This window comes from Pseudophryne corroboree, chromosome 2 (genome assembly GCF_028390025.1).
Source record: "Pseudophryne corroboree isolate aPseCor3 chromosome 2, aPseCor3.hap2, whole genome shotgun sequence".
Taxonomy (NCBI): Eukaryota; Metazoa; Chordata; class Amphibia; order Anura; family Myobatrachidae; genus Pseudophryne; species Pseudophryne corroboree.
Genome location: NC_086445.1, coordinates 488,944,647 through 488,964,496, shown reverse-complemented (window position 1 = coordinate 488,964,496; position 19,850 = coordinate 488,944,647). Strand labels below are relative to the sequence as shown.

At 43.3% G+C, this 19,850-nt stretch overlaps 1 protein-coding gene across 5 annotated transcripts in view; it reads left to right on the top strand.

Moving 5' to 3' along the window:
- Positions 1-19,850, top strand: part of TRIM37 (tripartite motif containing 37) — a 436,939-nt gene that overhangs the window by 139,364 nt on the left and 277,725 nt on the right. For all 5 annotated transcript variants that reach the window (XM_063953906.1, XM_063953907.1, XM_063953909.1 and 2 more), the window contains 4 exons: positions 2,392-2,442; positions 8,741-8,822; positions 11,608-11,684; positions 12,734-12,913. In XM_063953906.1, coding sequence (XP_063809976.1) covers positions 2,392-2,442; positions 8,741-8,822; positions 11,608-11,684; positions 12,734-12,913 — 390 coding nt within the window. The remainder of the gene's footprint in view (positions 1-2,391; positions 2,443-8,740; positions 8,823-11,607; positions 11,685-12,733; positions 12,914-19,850) is intronic.

The following is a 19,850-nucleotide window of genomic DNA, read 5'->3' as shown; positions in this document are numbered from 1 at the left end:
TGGGTTATCACTGGTAGCAGATTGTACAGTGGTGCTACACTACCTGTTTTATGTACAGAATAATTCCATGCATGACGTTTCCATCACATATGCATATGTATTGCCGATCTCTAGTGAAAGACTATAAGGTTATAGTACACTGAAGTGCCAAAAGTCTTAGCAGTATGTAAAGGTTATGGTAGGTTTCGCCACCATATTATGATGTCTTGGAAACTGCCAGACCTGCATCACTTTTAAACTGGCATCTCATGAATCAGTTTGAACACTGGCTAGGCCGCTCATGGCAAGGTGGCGTAAAGTATTGGAGTTCGAAACGGGGCATGATAGTGGGTGCCCGACGGTTTGCTCGTTCCATTTCTGAAGTTGTGCGGACATTCCGTATTCCTTGACATACAGTGTCATGGGAGTACTGTACCTCATGGAAAGTACAGTAGCTGACCATGGGTGCTTTATATTCATGATCAACGGTGCCTGGACAGAATTGTCCATGGTAACAGGCAAGCAATATTGGCTCAAATCACATTCAAAGCAGGAGGTACCAGACTCGTATCCAGCAGGTCAGTGCAGTGTTCTTTAGCGTCCATGGGATTTAGGAAGACCCACCAGAAAGTCCCTGTTAACACTAAGTCACCGGGCACAGTGCCTCACTTGGGCTCGTGAAATTGCTAATTGGACCCTGGAGAACTGGCAGCATGTGACTTGGTGTGATGTTCCAGTTGTTTCAGGCTAGAGGTAGTGCTCAGGTGTGACACTGACCCCAGTTATCAACAAGGCTCCGTGTAGGTGGTTGTTCAGTAATGGTGTGGGGTGTATTCACATGGCATGGGTTGGGTCTGCTGGCCCGCCTGAACACATTATTGACCGGTAACCACTACGTTGCATTGCTTGAGGATCATTTGCAGCCCTTACACAACTCTGGAGTATTCCAGCAGGATGATACACTGTGTCATCAGTCCCAAGTTGTACAGAATTGGTTCAATTAACATTCTGGAGAGTTCAGACAACTCTCCAGAGGTCTTCTGTCCACTTGTGGAATCAATGCCATTTCACCAGACTAGAGGGGGTCCTACACGATGCTAAGCTCCTATCCCATGACTTTTGGCACTTTAGTGTATATTAAACAGAAACATCCTCACACAACTTCTATAACACAATAAGATATGTTTCCATGAAGCACCATGGTGCTCTACTGTAATAACAGTGTTTATCAAATGCTGATTTTTTTTTTCAGAAGAGAAATTCTCCATAAATCATTACTACATTCCCCAAACTCTCCAGTCTATTAAATAAATAATATCCATTCATGCTATTATATCCTGCTGACAAGATCATTGTTTTTCTACTTACTTGAACAGGCAGTGCATTTCATGGGCACAAAGTACCCTTCAAATTAACTGGGAAACTTCAGCCAATCACAAGCCATAAATACATGTTGGCTGCTTGTGATTGGCTGAGCGGTTACTTAACTGCAGCCCCTTAGATTACAATAATGCTATTGTCAAAGCCGTTAAGTACTACTGTGGACCTCTTTCCAGTGTTACCCTAGATGCTAACCAGTCATACTGGTGTTTGTAGCTTCACAAGTCCAGCAAGCCTGTCTATTCATTAATGACTCTTTGGGTTTGCTGAACTTGCAGTTCCACAATAATATTTTTTAACCACTTAACTGGAATGGTCAGATTTCATGCAACTGCGCCGTCCCACCCTGTCCCCCCGTTTTTGACAAGGAGATCCGTTCTGCAGATGTGCACAATATAATGTTTAAATATATTAAAAAATACTTTTTCAACTTTATTAAATAAAATACATTTTAAAAAACAATGTTGTTAATGCTTTTGAAGGGAAAAATCGTCGGTTAAGTGTTTAAAGAGTTCTGTTATATTGTGCAAATCACACTCCAATAGAACCCCCCCCCCCCCCTTCCCTTCTCTAAGTACAGAAAGTAATGATTTATGAGATTTTGGGGTGTTTGCAATTGTACTTTGATTTTGTGAATTCTGTCATACTGTCATTGATCCAACAGGAACTGCACTAAAATGCATCAGGATACAGTCCTTTTTAAAGTTTGTATACAGTAGATGTAGTTTCTTGGAAGTCCTCATTTGCAGTCTTAAACATTATACACCCTATAGTACATATCGCGTGATATGGGAACTTTCAACGAATCTGCACGACCATCGTATAGCGTGCATGTCCAATCCATTGTTCTTGGCAGTCCTATTCTTACATCACAACGCTAGGTCGCACCGTCGGAAGGTGTGTACACAGTCTTACAATATTTTATCATTAAATCACAGTTTAAATGCAACAATAATTACTAAGATGAATGGTAATTACTTGCTCACTAATTTTTGTAAGCTCATGTTTCCACATATTTTTGTGTTGTTACAGTGAACTTGTACCTTCCTATGATTCAACTACATTTGTTTTGGAAAACTTCAGGTAATATTTTACTTATTGCAGGTTAATGTTTTATTAGCAAATTAATAAAATAGCATTTTCTAACTGTACGTATAAGTGACCTTGTAGTATTTAAGTTTTCAGCCAACCTGTTCCATTGATTTGAAATGACATGCATTTTTGTTTATTGTATAAAATTTGACAACATAGCTTACTGTGTTTTTAAACAAGGTTACATATGAATTCTAGAAAAAAGAAAACTTTGCCATACCAGATTTATCTTTGCAACAGTGTTTCTGCGACCATTCCACTATTGCCAATTGCCCAGTGACTAAAGTCTTCACATATTGCCAAATAGCAGATTAACCATTCAGATACCGGAGATTATTAGCAAATAAACTGAATCTGACATAAATCTGAACTACACTGAATGTCTTCACATATAATAAAAAGAAATCTATTAATCACATTATTGGTAAAATATCAATATACCAGTACTTCTAGTAATACTGCAGCTGGTTTATTTCACAGCTTAATCAAATAGATAATAAAAAACTAACAAGTCCTTAAGCATCATAGCATGACAGTATATATAGTAGACACTAAGAGCCTGATTCAGAGGGGCACACAGATCAGATGCAGCTGGTTCTCAAGCACATAAAGTGCAAATGCCAGTGTGAGCATTCCTCTTGTGCATTTCTTTGCAATGGGCTGAGCAAACCCTATGACAAATGCTTTTCTTATCTGAGCATTGCTCAGTAGCACTGGTTAATCCGATCTCTCCACCATTGACGCAACATCAACTACTCGAGCTGCCTCTGTCTGGTGCAATGTCATATAACTTCCATGTAACTTCCTTAAGAAACTGTTACTGTGGCTGTGATGTTGCAAACAAGATCGCAACCACATGCTAATACATGTGTATAACACCTACTTTTGCTTCTTCTTTACGTCATCTCCCAGTCGGTTCCATGAACCACCCAAGGCTCACAGAAGCAGTCCCAAGTTATAACGATGTCATACGCAACTGCATATGCCATTGCACACATTGGTTTGTGCGTTCCCAGTGAGGATCTTTTCTGGGCTGTGCATGCACAACCTGCCGATTATCACTCCTAAAGTACGTTTTCTCAGCTGCATCCACCTCTGAATCAGGCCCTAAGTCACTGTACATAGTGTGTGGAAGTATTAATGCTCTGTATAACTCCTATGAATCCCTTCTGTGGCACTCCACTAATCTGTTGATAGCAAGTGCACAAAGTGCTTACTGCATTTCAGTCTGTCTTCAACTTCACTATTGTCAATAGCAACAGAATCTGTGTGGATCATTAATCAGTTGAGAAGTCCTTTAATCAAAAAGCAATGCTGTGAATATTATGTGCAATGGACACTCTTATTCTCTGGTTGTATCATCAGTGTACTGTATATCAGATCATGGCGCAGATATGCAAACGCCTCTGCCCAATTGACAGACAGAGGCATTCACGGGGAGGGCCGGGGGCAGCCGGTGTTGGGGAAAACTGGAGCTTTCTCGGCCTGCCGTCGCAGGTGAATATTGCGGCCGTTGGTCACCATGGGGCAGATGTATTAACATGGAGAAGGCATAAGGAAGTGATAAACCAGTGACATGTGCAAGGTGATAAAGGCACCAACCAATCAGCTCCAATATGTAAATGAACAGTTAGGATCTGATTGGCTGGTGCCTTTATCACCTTACACATATCAATGGTTTATCACTTCCTTATGCCTTCTCCAGGTTAATACATCTGCCCCCATGTTCATCTGAGATGCGATCACGTCAGAAATGCAGGGAGAAGCTGCTATACACCACCTCCTGCATTTGCATTGATAAGGACTTCAGTTGCAAAGCTGCTGCGAGCATCTTTGCATTTGCAGTCCTTAAGTGAATTAGGGGGCTAATTCAGGCCTGATTGCTGCTGTGCATTTTCGCTGTCTTAGACGCCTGTCTTAGCCCTGCGATCGCCTCTGTTTGACAGGCAGAGGCGGTCACTGAGTGGGAGGTGGCGGGCTGGCAGCGTTTGGCTGTCATTTAGGGTCGCGGTGGCTTCGTGACGTCACGCTCAGCCGCTGCGAACCAGGCATGGACGAGTAGCTCCCTGCCAGTGCGCAGGAGCTGCACTGGCTGTGAGTTACTCTTCCAGTACAAAAGCATTGCCGCTGTGTGATGCTTTTGTACTTGTGCGGGAAAGGGGGGGGGGGGTCAGGCCTGCCATGCGGGGCAGACTAGTCCTATGCCGGGCGTCCCCCTGCATGTCTGAAGACTGATCGTAGATGTGCTAAATTTAGCACATCTACGATCAGGTCTGAATTAGGCCCTTTGCACTGTGAATGTTCCGAATGTAATGCCCCCCCCCCCAACAACAACAAACATAATCTAAAGTTATATGAACTGTTGTGTACAAAACTTACAGTAACTAATTCAGTTGTTCTAAGAAATTGATTGCTAATGCGTATATAAGCTTTATCAGAGGGAACACAAATGAGCGTCTGAAGTTAGAATATTGGCTGAAAGTAAACAGCTGTCAGAGCAGCGTGTGCTTCTATCATTACAGATGCAGTGGTGTCTACAACAATCAAATAGAAATGTGCCAATTTTCTCTCTCAGCATAAAATAAGTTTGAAATATGGGCACTATTACATTGTCACATTTTATATCTATTTGTGTGTGTGTGTATGGGGGGGATGTTGTTACTATCCCGATGGTCAAGTATGCCGACAGCTGCGCCAGGGCTATTCCCACTCAAGTGGGAACAGAACCTGTGGCGAGCGCAGCGTACCTGTTAGGGGATTTCTAGCGCTCACCCCGCTATGTATGTGTGTATGTATGTGTATATGTATATATAATATAATGTGTGTGTGTGTGTATATATATATCTACCTATCTGACCACTGCCATAAGGATGCCACGCCTTCTGAAGTTAACGTTGATGACTGAAGATTGGAATTAGTTTATCTTGTTAAAATTAATGTGCTTAATTCCTTCAATAAGCCTGGAGAGTGCCCTTCACACTGCAACTGCAGAGTAATTAATATCTATCTATCTATCTATCTATCTATCTATCTATCTATCTATCTATCTATCTATCTAGACCCATAATTGAAGTTGTTGTCTGTCGTTATTGTGCAGTCTCTTGTAATCTACCTAATAGAATTCTATACTACTGTATCTTCGTGTTTTATGTCTTTACTAAAGAAACTTACACTTCTGTGTTGTTTCTGCAAGCTTGTTTACCCTTTTAGCTGCTGCATAAAAATGTGGGTAATAAAATGTTACTGTCATAGACATAATTGAAAATGAGAATTTATGCACAATATATTTGATCTATGAATAGGTTTAATACATGCTCTAGTGGATGGGATTATTTAGTTATTTTTTTTATGAAGTCCTCATGTTCACTTTCATTTTATGCACATAAATGCAAACAGATCTAAACGTGCTGTAAATAACTGGAGAATACATGGACAGCTTTCTCCTCCTCCCTATTCCCTGCTTGGACTCACTAAACACTAAGGCACTGGTGTAATTAGAAGTCGAGAAGGACATCTGTCCTGATAATTGCAAAATAACTAGTGCAACCAAACAAGAAGCACAAAATAAGGGTGTCCATTGCCACTCATGGATTTTATTGCCAAGTACAAAAATTCTAATTTCTCTTTCATCCCAGGAGAACACTTTAAGCAACGTAAAGGGGGTGGTATTCAGTATGCTGGCTGTTGGGATCCCGGCACTCAGTATACCGATGCCGGAATCCCGACACCCGGCATACCAACAACTATTCTCCCTCTTGGGGGTCCATGACCCCCCTGGAGTGAGAAAAAAATAGCGTGGCGAGCGCAGCGAGCCCGCAATGGGCTCATTTGCGCTCGCCCAGCTGTCTCTGTATGCTGGGCGCCGGGATCCCGGCCGTCGGCATACCATACTACACCCATGTAAATCTGTCCTTAAGAGTGGGTATGAAGCACTGTTTGTCCAACACTTGTATCCCAAGATGCGAAAGTTTCAAATTAATAGAATTCTGTAAAGAGATAGACAAACAACCATGGTTGCCACTCTAGACATTTGCTCGTCTCAACAGAGACTCCATACCTTACTGCCTGCAAAGCCCCCAATGATCTAGTGGAATGAGCTCTAATTTTTCTGGACCTGGCCTTCATCCTGATATATACTTTGTCTGCCAAATTACTGCTGTAATCAACCTAATAATTGTCCGCTTCAAAGCTGTCCAGTCCAGCGCCTGCCAAATTACTGAACTAATCCATCTAATAATTGTCTGATTTAGAAGCTGGCCAGTCCAGTGCCTGCCATATTACTGCTTTAATCCATCTAATAATTGTTGCTTTAGAAGCTGGCCAGTTTAGCTTTTGAACAATTTACTGGGTAAAGAGACTCTTATGACATCTGAAGATTGAAGAGATCTCTCACCACCTTGATAACTACTCTGACATATAGCTGGAACAACAATCTCCTGGTTCACATGGCTCTTGGAAACTACCTTTGGCTGGAATTAAGGTTTTAGTTCTCAAAGCCACTCTATCCTTATGGAATAAGAGTAAAAGTGAGTGGCATGTGTGTGCCTCTAATTCTGACATTCTACCTGCTACCAATATGGACAGAAAAAAAAACGCCTTCTAAGTTAATAAACCTATCAACCTTAAGGTCTCAAAAGAGTGCCTGTTGTAATACCTGGAGAACCAAATTTAAATTTCACAGTACTACCGGTGGAAACAAAGGAGTTTGTATATGAAGAACTTCTTGCAAAAATGTTTGCCAATAAAAAACCAACACCACTCTTCTCTGAAAGTAGACTTGTAAGACCTCTCTGAAAGAAGACTTGTAAGACATCGCCAAATCCTATGATAATATTTAGGTGAGACAAGCTTCATAACATTCATCATGGTCCTTACCACCGTGCTCGAAAACACACAGATTTTCAAAACCTCGGCATCCAACTATGCTGTCAAATTTAGGTGAGGCAGCCCTTGGCATTATTATTACCAGTTATCTATATAGCGCACACACATTCCGCAGCGTTTACAGAGAATATTTGCTCATTCACATCAGTTCCTGCCCCAGCTTACAATCTATATTCCCTATCACATGTACACACAGACACATTCACGCTAGGGTTACTTTTGTTGGGAGCCAATTAACCTACCAATATATTTTTGATTGTGGGAGGGAACCAGAGTACCCGGGGAAAATATACAATCTCCGCACAGTTAAGGCCATGGTGGGAATCAAACCCATGACCTCAGTGCTGTGAGGCAATAATGCTAACCATTACATCATCCGTACTAGACTAAGTAGGGTTTACCAAAAATGAAGACACCTTGTAGGTGCTTGCAACATTCTCAGCAGATCTGAGTACCAGGTTTGTCTTTGCCAATATGGATACACAACAATTGTCTGTGCTTCCGCTCTGTTATACCTTTTTCAGATCTGGTTGAATGTCAACTTTGATTATTGGAAACAAAATCCTCTTCTAGAGAAGTCCTGGAACCAGGTCGTCCATGTTACAGGTCTTTTGCACTACCCAGGGCTCCAACAAACCCTTAGCACAAAGTGACTTCTGATGGAGAGGATCTTCTTCCTAGGCTCAATATCTTTCTTTAATTTTCTGTGAAAATAAAACTCCTCCTTACAACACTACAGGGTATTTAGCAGGGAGCCAGCCTATCCACTTTATAGTCCTACAGCTCTGAGACAACATGCTTGCTCCACTGTCTGAGGGGAGGCTCTCTCTATGGCATTCCTTTCCTTAGGTTGTGTGCCAAAGAAAGATGTGCATGCCCACAGTTTTTTCTGCCTGGCAAGGGGTACGTTTTCAGACAGATTTGCATTTGAGCTAAAGTTTTGCTGGATTTACAGTTTAAATTTTTTTTTTTTTCCGTCTAGGTCTGATGGCTGTTTATGGTCTATTAAAACTGCTTTGGGTTAGTCTGGCTTGGTACAAAGTTATTTACATAGAATATGAAGACTGTCTGTTTTAGGACATTATTTTTCAGCATGTCTAGTCTTAAATAGAATCAATTAACTATTGTATTATATTTTATAGTATAGAATGCAACATGCGATAACACTTTACACATGTTTGGGGCTACCTGTCTTACTGTAAGTGATGGGTTTTCCCTACCACCTATGAGAAGCCACTTAAGCCATTTCAGTAACCTGGAATCTGAAGATGTAATCTGTTAATTTATGGATTTTTGCAACTTTTTGTTTTATATTTCATTTCCCAGACTTCAACATTTCATTCCTGAAGCACACGAGATTGTTGGCAGTTTTGTAACTCTTCCTATTCTTTTCTTTTCTCTTCAGCACTTTACGGCAACGAGCAGACCCTGTGTACAGTCCGCCTTTACAAGTATCGGGCCTCTGTTGGAGATTAAAGGTGTACCCTGTGAGTTACCTCATTGTGATGAGTTGTAGCAGACAGATTGCACATTTATTTTTAAGAACCACAAACCTTGCAATGCATATTGCATCAGAGAGGGAACACTTATGAATAACTGTTGTATTATTAGTCTCTCGGGCTACTGATGTACCCACCCCTCTGAAATGTGTACATTTCTCACCAAGTAGCCAATCAGTGGCCCATTTATTCTCAACTCCTAATTTATTTTTATTTCATTTTTGTGTACTAGAGAACATCAGCTAACCTGTGCAATGAGAGGAAGATGATGTTGTTGGAGTACTTCTCCCACAGTTTTGTTGGTTTTCAGTGGTGTATGTAAAGCTGGCTACACTTCAGAATTGCAGCTGACAATTCAGTGTGCCCAATAATCTTATTGAAATTGATCAGCTCTTTATTGGTGATTTATGTAATTTTAGTCCAAAGATAACTGCATTTGACCTATTCGTACAGTTACCGTCCAATCGCAGAGGCCTGCAGCAATTCCAGAAGTGATTAGTTTGCTTAGCTTTTGGGACAAATGGCTGGATAATGTCGTCTTAGGTCACAATGAGGTTATTCAGAGTCCAAAAGATCTGCGTCAGGATGTACAAAGTACCTATGTTCGGTACTTTGAACATTTGTAGTACCCGTTATGCATGTGCGTGCACTGGTCCTGCGACGTCAGAAGCAGTCTGGCATCAGACTGTCAGTCTGATGCTGTTTGGGGGCGGCAGTGGCTTTCGTTTGTGGGAATGGAAGCATATCACCGCCGGTTAGGGGGAGGGAAGAGGCCAGTGATCTCCATGGTTGCACAGAGATTTCCTGGACTCTGCAACGGGTGGCTTGCGTGTCCCCATGGGTGCTGCAAGCCACCCAATAGTAAATGAGTGACCCAATGCCTTCGTCGTAGGTCGGATCACTGTTGCAGCAGGAGACGACTACTTGCAATAGACACCTCCTGCTGCAGTACCATACAGAGCTAAACAGTGATAGCAACTCCATCCACATCTGACTTAGGCCCAATGAGTCTGGTTTGGGGGGAGTCAGCAAGGCCACTAGTGGGCCCAAGTTTGAGAAGGCTTCCTTTGTGGCACATGACTAAAAGCTTGACCCCGAGATGAATTATTGGAGATTCTAGGTACTGCTAAAAGTCATTCATCTACAGATCGCAGTAATCGAGTGGGGCAGTATGGGATCAGAAGCTGCTTCAGGTACCTTGGGCCTTGGTCATGTAATGCTTTGAAGCTCAGTAAGCCAATGTTGAAGATGATTCGCCATCTTACAGGCAGCCAGTGAAGGGAGTAGAGGATGGGTGTTATGTGGCTAGAACGGGGCTGGTTGGTTAACAGCCTGGCAGCTGTGTTTTGCACCAGCTCAGAGCGGTGCAATTCTTTTGCTAGGATACCAAGGTAGAGGGCATTACAGTAGTCTAATCGAGATGATACAAATCATAGTTACAGTAGTAGTATTCCTTTAGAATGTAAGCTCTCACGAGCAGGGCCCTCTTCCCTCATGTGCTTATCCTTTCTTACTTTAATAATCTTCAGCTGCATCAACTCCAGCAGTCTTCTGCCACCTGATACTTATTCCAGTGTCATCTGCTGATGTAACTATGTTTATTTACCCTGTACTTGTACTATACTGTCATCAACTGTAAGTTGCTGTTTTCCTGTTCGATTACTTATGTACTCTGTAATTGGGCGCTGCAGAACCCTTGTGGCGCCATATAAATAAAGGATAATAATAATAAAATAGTCTATTCGAGTATACTGTATGGTGGGGGGTGCAGTGTACATAGCCGTGTGTCCCAAACAGAGCTTCGTTGTACCCTTTCTAGTGTTAGGAGTAATAAAAAAATATATATATACAATATATATATATATATATATATATATATATATATATATTATAACAAACTCCTTTCTCCCCCACCAGTCCCAATCTGCCCCTACCTCCTCCTTGCTCTCCCCAGTCCCTATCTTTTCCAACCCCCTGCTCTTTCTCTTTTTTCCCCCCAGTCCCTATGTACTCCTACCCCAGTCCCTATTTGCCCCCACCCCCACTCTATATCGCTCACCAGCCCCCTCTCTCTATATGCAGCAATGGTAAAACAGTCAGTATTAATATTAGCAACAGGTAAGGAGGCTGTAACGTCTCCTTGTAGTATCACTTTCATGTGTGACAGCTTGCAGCACACAAAGGAGTCTGTTTGTGCCCCCTAGTGGCTGCCAGCGCACATAAGAGGGATGAGGAGCAACTTAGCCTTTTATTATATAGGATGTATAGACAGCACTACTTTTTTGCTAACATTCTGATATCTTTCAGCTACTTTTAGCTGTTTTATTTGAATATTTGCTTTTTTCTTGTTAATTTAATATAGGTAAACATGAATCTTTTGAGATAACCTGCAAATTTTGTCCTGTGCTGCTACATAGATGGGTCTTTGCCGCAGTTTTAGTCAAACTTGAGATATCTGTGGCTATGAACTGTTTTTTTTGTGTTTGTTTTTTTCTGGGAAAATGTTCTTATAAATTTTATCCTTAATTCTATTTTTTAAATGCCAATGCATTTTGTTTTTTTTGTCCACTTTGAGTTAAAACTGACAATATAGGTTTAGTCAACCGCAGCCTAACCCCAACAAGGATTTATCCCTATTTTCCAAACAGTAAAGCACTGGACATGGTTTAATTGATTTTATTTATTAACACAATTGACATTTAATATATATTTCTAATACATACAATTGCATAAACAATATGCTACATTTTAAAAGTATGCATTACTTTTAAAGGATGGAAATGGAGTGGTGAGGGGCTACTATTTATCCGTCTTCCTGGAACTTTCTGCTGGGCTCCCTGAAACGTCAAAGTATGTATCCTTAAGATAGTTTGGGATTTGCATATTTTTTATTTTTTTTACACTGGACTGATAAATATCTGATCTGTATATATTCCTATGTTAACTATGCTGTACTGTCATTGCTTACTTGGTGATATTATACTTCTTCCTAGCTGCATTTACTGTGCTACTAAGCACAAAATAAGTTTTCTTTATAGTTGACATTTTTTTATCATGTTCTTTTAGAAAATAATATACATGTAGAACAAGAGGCACTAACGTACCACTACAAATATATTTGTGCAAGTGTGCTTTATTCCTGCGCCTGTATGTTTCAGGGTGCATGCCCACTTCACGGCATTTGGGAAACACCCCTATAATCTAAATGTGAACAAGTGTGCTAGCTAATGAATGTATAGGGCAGTGATAGTAAATATATACCCTCACTGATCTACAGTCTACTAGCACTACTACTACTTTTATAACTCCTGAGCGTTATGGGCGCTGGAACTGATCTCTCTTATTTAGTGTAGGAAAAAGTTGTCATTTTGCACTTGTGGGCTGTGTAACGTTTTTCTGTCTTGGTACATATGATATATGAAAGCTCTGGAAGCAGGTTTTGAAATTTCTGGATCTAATGTTTATTCATTCCCATTAAATTGTTTATTTTGAGTTACTAGCTTTGTAATGTATACATTGTCTAAATATAAAACCGTTTCATATCTCTTTGATGTAAAGCTAATGGGCTTTTCAAAAATCCACCATAGAGCAAATTTGTTTTGTTTAATTTAGCAAGTTTAACTCAATAGTAGTAATACCTATAGTATTAATATGTTCATTTTTACATTTTCATGCGTTAAGGGTGATTTTTCCATGTAAGCCAACCTGACAAATCTTGGTTTTTAGTATTCCTATTGAATGATAACTATTGCACATTCGTTATTCAAAAAATTATTAGTGGTTATTAAACTTTCTCTGTAAAGTACAAGAAGTTTTCTAGAGCAGTTATGCAATGAGAGTATGAAAAACATGTTATCAGTGATTGTTTCTGGTCACCTGATGCTGTTATTTCTCGGTAGGTATGAGTATCGTGTAGAAATGGTCCACCAGTCTTCCAACGACCCTGGCAAAAACATCATTAGAGAGTTTGCATCGGACTTTGAAGTGGGAGAGTGCTGGGGGTATAACCGTTTCTTTCGGTTGGACCTCCTTGCAAATGAAGGCTATTTAAATCGTTCAAATGACACTGTCATTTTAAGGTAGGTGTATTCAACGTGAATTGAGGTTTAGCACATTGTAGAGTCTAACCATATCTTTATTTTACCCTCGTGAATGTTTAACGTAATTTCATTAGGGAGGAGTTTAAAAAAGTTTTCTTGTTGTAGGACTTTACAGAGTTTGAGTCTTAGTAATTCTGCTTGGAGAGTTACCCGTCTAGTACAGTTCCGTTGCTTTATTTCTTTCCTCCCATAGATTTCCTATCAATTTCACCTAGTGGCAAATGATGTGCAACACCGGGGGTTGGGTTTTGATGTCACTGGAAATGTGTACCTGTCCCAGTTTCAAAATATGTAAATGTAAAAACAGACAACAGACAAGATTGTGTACTGTTGGCACACAGAGGAATAATAGTAAGGTGTCTATATGCAGCACGTTTCCCTATAACATATATCACTGTCTATAAACATTGCTACAGTATATGCTTATCGCAATTAAGAGTAGAAACATTGGCGGTTGTTGTACATTTGAGACTCCACTTGTTTTTGTTTTTTTATTTTATGTAAAATCAAAATTACCTGGAATAAAGTAGCGTTGCTATAGTACTGTGGGTGCAGAGGTGCGGCTACTATGGATCCCTCCCCTTCATCTGCACCCAGTTATACTGCCTTCAGCTTCTTTTCTGTCTATCCATCCCCACCTCCTCGCAGCGGGATCCGGATTGAAAGTCGACAGTGACTAGGTCGACAATGTCTAGGTCGACCACTATTGGTCGACAGTAACTAGGTCGACAGGTGTCTAGGTCGACAGGGTCTTTAGGTCGACAGGTCAAAAGGTCGACATGAGTTTTTCACAATTTTCTCTGACGTCCTAGTGGATGCTGGGAACTCTGTAAGGACCATGGGGAATAGACGGGCTCCGCAGGAGACTGGGCACTCTAAAGAAAAGATTAGGTACTATCTGGTGTGCACTGGCTCCTCCCTCTATGCCCCTCCTCCAGACCTCAGTTAGAATCTGTGCCCGGCCAGAGCTGGGTGCTCCTAGTGGGCTCTCCTGAGCTTACTAGTAAAGAAAGTATTTCTTAGGTTTTTTATTTTCAGTGAGCTTCTGCTGGCAACAGACTCACTGCTACGTGGGACTAAGGGGAGAGAAGCAAACCTACCTGCTTGCAGCTAGCTTGTGCTTCTTAGGCTACTGGACACCATTAGCTCCAGAGGGTTCGAACACAGGCACCTGTCCTCGATCGTCCGTTCCCGGAGCCGCGCCGCCGTCCCCCTCGCAGAGCCAGAAGAACAGAAGCTTGAAGACGACGAAATCGGCGGCAGAAGACTCCTGTCTTCATTTAAGGTAGCGCACAGCACCGCAGCTGTGCGCCATTGCTCCCAGCACACTTACACACTCCGGTCACTGTAGGGTGCAGAGCGCTGGGGGGGGGGGGGGGGCGGCGCCCTGGGCAGCAATTGAAGTACCTTTTGGCAATAAAAATACATATATACAGTCTGGCACTGTATATATGTAAAAACCCCCGCCATTTTTTCATAGAAAGCGGGACAGAAGCCCGCCGCTGAGGGGGCGGGGCCTTCTTCCTCAGCACACCAGCGCCATTTTCTATTCACAGCTCCGCTGGAAAGAAGCTCCCCAGGCTCTCCCCTGCAGTATCCAGATACACAAAGGGTGAAAAGAGGGGGGGGTCACATAAATTTAGGCGCAAAATTGTATATACAGCAGCTACTGGGTAAACACTGAGTTGTAGTGTAATCCCTGGGTTATATAGCGCTGGGGTGTGTGCTGGCATACTCTCTCTGTCTCTCTCCAAAGGGCCTTGTGGGGGAACTGTCTTCAAATAGAGCATCCCCTGTGTGTGTGGTGTGTCGGTACGCATGTGTCGACATGTCTGAGGTAAAAGGCTCCCCTAAGGTGGAGATAGAGAAAATATGTGTGTGAGAGGGTGTCTCCGTCGACAACGCCGACACCTGTTTGGATATGTGTAAGTGCTGAAGTGAATTTATTGCACAAAAGATTAGAGAACCGACAGGAAATCTACCCATGTCTGTCCCTATGTCGCAGAGACCGTCGGAGTCTCACAATGATCACTATCCAAAATAATACACACTGATATGGACACGGAGTTTGACTCCAGTGTCGACTACGATAATGCAAAGTTACGGCCAAAATGGCTGAAAGGTATTCAATATATGATTATTGTAATAAAAGATGATTTGCATATCACTGATGACTCATGTCCCTGACACAAGGGTACACATGTTTAAGGGGAAGAAAGCTGAGGTAAATTTCCCTCCTCTCATGAAGAAAAAGGGCGGGAATCTCCAGACAAGAAACTGCAGCTTCCCACAAGGAATTCTCAGGCAGTATCCTTTCCCCACTAGGGCCAGGATGTGATGGGAATCTTCCCCTAGGGTGTCACGTTTGCCCAGATGGTAGCACTAGCTGTTCTCAGGGATCCTGCAGATAGCGTGCACATTCTAGTACACTACTCAGACCGGCAATTGTGTCGGCATGGGTTTATAGCGCTGTGGCAGCGTGGGCAGGTACCTTATCAGCAGAGATTGAGACCCTAGTATGCATATAGATATATATATGTATATATAGAGATATATATATATAGATATATATATATATATATATATTAAAGATGCTGTATTAAGAGATATGTGTATATATATATATATATATATATATATATATATATATATATATATATATATATATATAAACATGCCCAAAGAGACATGAGTATACTGGGTCCTAGAGTCAAAGCTATGTCGATTTCTGCTTGACGTGTCCTGTAGAATATGCAATGGACAGATGATGCCGACTTAAGAGGCATATGGAAGGCTGAGGATTGTGTGGAGAAGGGTTCTCGGACCTGGTCTCCACAACTATAGCTGGTAATTCTGATATTTGCCTTATATTCCTGCACAGCCTAGGAAAGCACGACATTATCAAATGCAGCCTTTCAAATGAAGAAACAAGAAAGTCCGAGGTGCGTCCTTTCTTGCCAGAGGCGGGGGCAGAGGAAAGAAGCTGCACAACACAGCTAGTTCCCAGGAACAGAAGTCCTCCCCAGCCTCTACAAAAATCCACCGCATGTCGCTGGGGCTCCACAGGCGGAGCTGTGCCCGGTGGGGGCACGCCTTCGTAAGTTCAGCCACAAGTGGGTTCACTCCCTGTTAGATCCCTGGGCAATAGATATTGTGTCTCAGGGATACAAGCTGGATTTTGAGAAGATGCCCCCTCACTGACGGCCCTGCCGGCTTCCCCCCACAGAGGGAAACAGTGTTAACTGCAATTCACAAATTGTATCTTCACCAGGTGGTGGTCAAGGTTCCCCTCCTTCAACAATGAGGGGGTTATTATTCGACCATGTTGTAGTCCCGTAACCTGACTGTTCGGTGGGACCCATATTGAATTTAAAATCCCTGAACATATACCTGAAAAGGTTCAAGTTCACGTTGAAATCGCCAAGAGCGGTTATTGCAAGCCTGAAAGGTGACTCGGGGCATAAAGGATGCATACCTTCAGGTCCCCATTTATCCACCTCATCAGGCGTACCTTAGAATTACGGTACGGGATTGTCATTACCAATTTCAGAGGTTGCCGTTTGGTCTCTCCACGGCCTTGAGAATGTTCACCAAGGTAATGGCGGAAATTATGGTGCTCCTGCGGAAGCAAGGTGTCACTATTATCACGTACTTGGACGATCTCCTCATAAAAGCGAGATCAAGAGAGCAGTTGCTGAACAGCGTATCACTTTCTCTGGAAGTGTAACGGCAACACGGCTGGATTCTATATATTCCAAAGTCGCAGTGGGTTCTTACAGCTCATCTGCTTCTCCTAGGCATGATCCTAGACACAGACCAGAAAAGGGTTATCTCCCGATAGAGAGAGCTCAGGAGCTCGTGACACTGGTCAGGAATCTATTAAAACCAAAACAGGGGTCAGTGCATCACTGCACTCGAGTCCTGGGAAGGAGGGTGGCCTCATACGAGGCCATTCCCTTCGGCAGGTTCCATACGAGGTCCTTCCAATAGGACTTACTGGACAAATGGTCCGGATCACATCTTCAGATGCATTGGTTAATCACCCTGTCCCCCAGGGCCAGGGTGTCTCTTCTGTGGTGGCTGCAGAGTGCTCATCTTCTCGAGGGCCGCAGGTTCGGCATACAGGACTGGGTCCTGGTGACCACGGATGCAAGCCTCCGCGGATGGGGGGCAGTCACTCAGGGAAGAAACTTCCAAGGGCTGTGGTCAAGTCAGGAGACTTGTCTGCACATAAATATACTGGAACTAAGGGCCATATACAGCGCCCTGAGCCAAGCGGAGCCCCTGCTTCGAGACCAACCAGTGCTGATTCAGTCAGACAACATCACGGCGGTCGCCCATGTAAACCGCCAGGGCGGCACAAGAAGCAGGGTGGCAATGGCTGAAGCCACAAAGATTCTTCGTTGGGCGGAGAATCACGTGCAAGCACTGTCAGCAGTGTTCATTCCGGGAGTGGACAACTGGGAAGCAGATTTCCTCAGCAGACACGACCTCCACCCGGGAGAGTGGGGACTTCATCAAGAAGTCTTCACACAGATTGCAAATCGATGGGAACTGCCACAGGTGGACATGATGGCGTCCCGCCTCAACAAAAATCTAAAAAGATATTGCGCCAGGTCAAGGGACCCTCAGGCGATAGCTGTGGACGCGCTAGTGACACCGTGTGTGTTCCAGTCGGTATATGTGTTTCCTCCTCTTCCTCTCATACCAAAGGTGCTGAGAATTGTAAGAAAAAGAGGAGTGAGAACAATACTCATTGTTCCGGATTGGCCAAGAAGGACTTGGTACCCGCCACTGCAAGAAATGCGCACAGAGGACCCATGGCCTCTGCCTCTCAGACAGGACCTGCAGCAACAAGGGCCCTGTCTGTTCCAAGACTTACCGCGGCTGCAATTGACGGCATGGCGGTTGAACGCCGGATCCTAGCGGTAAAAGGCATTCCGGATGAAGTTATTCCTACGCTGATAAAGGCTAGGAAGGACGTGACAGCAATGCATTATCACCGTATATGGCGAAAATATGTTGCTTGGTGTGAGGCCAGGACGGCCCCTACAGAGGAATTCCAGCTGGGCCGATTCCTGCACTTCCTACAGTCAGGAGTGTGTATGGGCCTAAAATTAGGGTCCAGATTTCGGCCCTATCCATTTTCTTTCAAAAAGAACTGGCTTCACTGCCTGAGGTTCAGACGTTTGTTAAGGGAGTGCTGCATATTCAGCCCCCTTTTTTGCCACCAGTGGCACTTTGGGATCTTAACGTTGTGTTGGATTTCCTGAAATCCCACTGGTTTGAGCCACTTAAGACCGTGGAACTAAAGTATCTCACGTGGCAAGTGGTCATGCTGTTGGCCTTAGCATCGGCTAGGCGTGTGTCAGAATTGGCGGCTTTGTCATGTAAAAGCCCCTATCTGATCTTCCATATGGACAGGGCAGAATTGCGGACTCGTCCCCAATTTCTCCCAAATGTGGTATCATCGTTTCATTTGAACCAACCTATTGTGGTGCCTGCGGCTACTCGGGACTTGGAGGACTCCAAGTTACTGGACGTAGTCAGGGCTTTGAAAATATGTTTCCAGAACGGCTGGAGTCAGGAAGACTGACTCGCTGTTTATCCTGCATGCACCCAACAAGCTGGGTGCTCCTGCTTCAAAGCAAACTATTGCTCGCTGGATCTGTAGCACGATTCAGCTGGCTCATTCTGCGGCTGGGTTGCCGCATCAAAAATCAGTAAAAGCCCATTCCACAAGGAAGGTGGGCTCTTCTTGGGTCTCTGCTTTACAGCTTTGCCGAGCGGCTACTTGGTCGGGTTCAAACACCTTTGCAAAGTTCTACAAGTTTGATACCCTGGCTGAGGAGGACCTTGTGTTTGCTCATTCGGTGCTGCAAAGTCAACCGCACTCTCCCGCCCGTTTGGGAGCTTTGGTATAATCCCCATGGTCCTTACGGAGTTCCCAGCATCCACTAGGATGTCAGAGAAAATAAGAATTTACTCACCGGTAATTCTATTTCTCGTAGTCCGTAGTGGATGCTGTGCGCCCGTCCCAAGTGCGGACTTTCTGCAATACGTGTATATAGTTATTGCTTAAATAAGGGTTATTGTTATGAGCCATCCGTTGAGTGAGGCTCAGTTGTTGTTCATACTGTTAACTGGGTAAGGTTATCACAAGTTGTACGGTGTGATTGGTGTGGCTGGTATGAGTCTTACCCTGGATTCCAAAAATCCTTTCCTTGTAATGTCAGCTCTTCCGGGCACAGTTTCCCTAACTGAGGTCTGGAGGAGGGGCATAGAGGGAGGAGCCAGTGCACACCAGATAGTACCTAATCTTTTCTTTAGAGTGCCCAGTCTCCTGCGGAGCCCGTCTATTCCCCATGGTCCTTACGGAGTTCCCAGCATCCACTACGGACTACGAGAAATAGAATTACCGGTGAGTAAATTCTTATTTTTTTCTTTTTTTTAACCTTTTCATACTTAACGATCCACGTGGACTACGATTGGAATGGTAATCTGTGCCGAGCGGAGCGAAGGCACCATGCCCGAAGCATGGCGAGCGAAGCGGTGCACTAATTGGGGTTCCCGGTCACTCTACGAAAAAAACGACACCAAAATAACATGAAAAACTCATGTCGACCTTTTGACCTGTCGACCTAGAACATGTCGACCTAAAGACCCTGTCGACCTAGATACCCTGTCAACCTAGTTACTGTCGACCAAAAGTAGTCGACCTAGACATTGTCAACCTAGTTACTGTTGACTTTCAATACCACACCCCTCGCAGCATCATAAGTTGATTGCTGAGAGACTGAATTGTCTGGGCCTGGGTGGGGTGTGTGGCCAGAGACTCGGCCCACATGGTCTAGATGGTGGCTGTGGCACTAAGAGGGTTAATACCTTGCACTGCAGCGCCATTTTTATCATATTA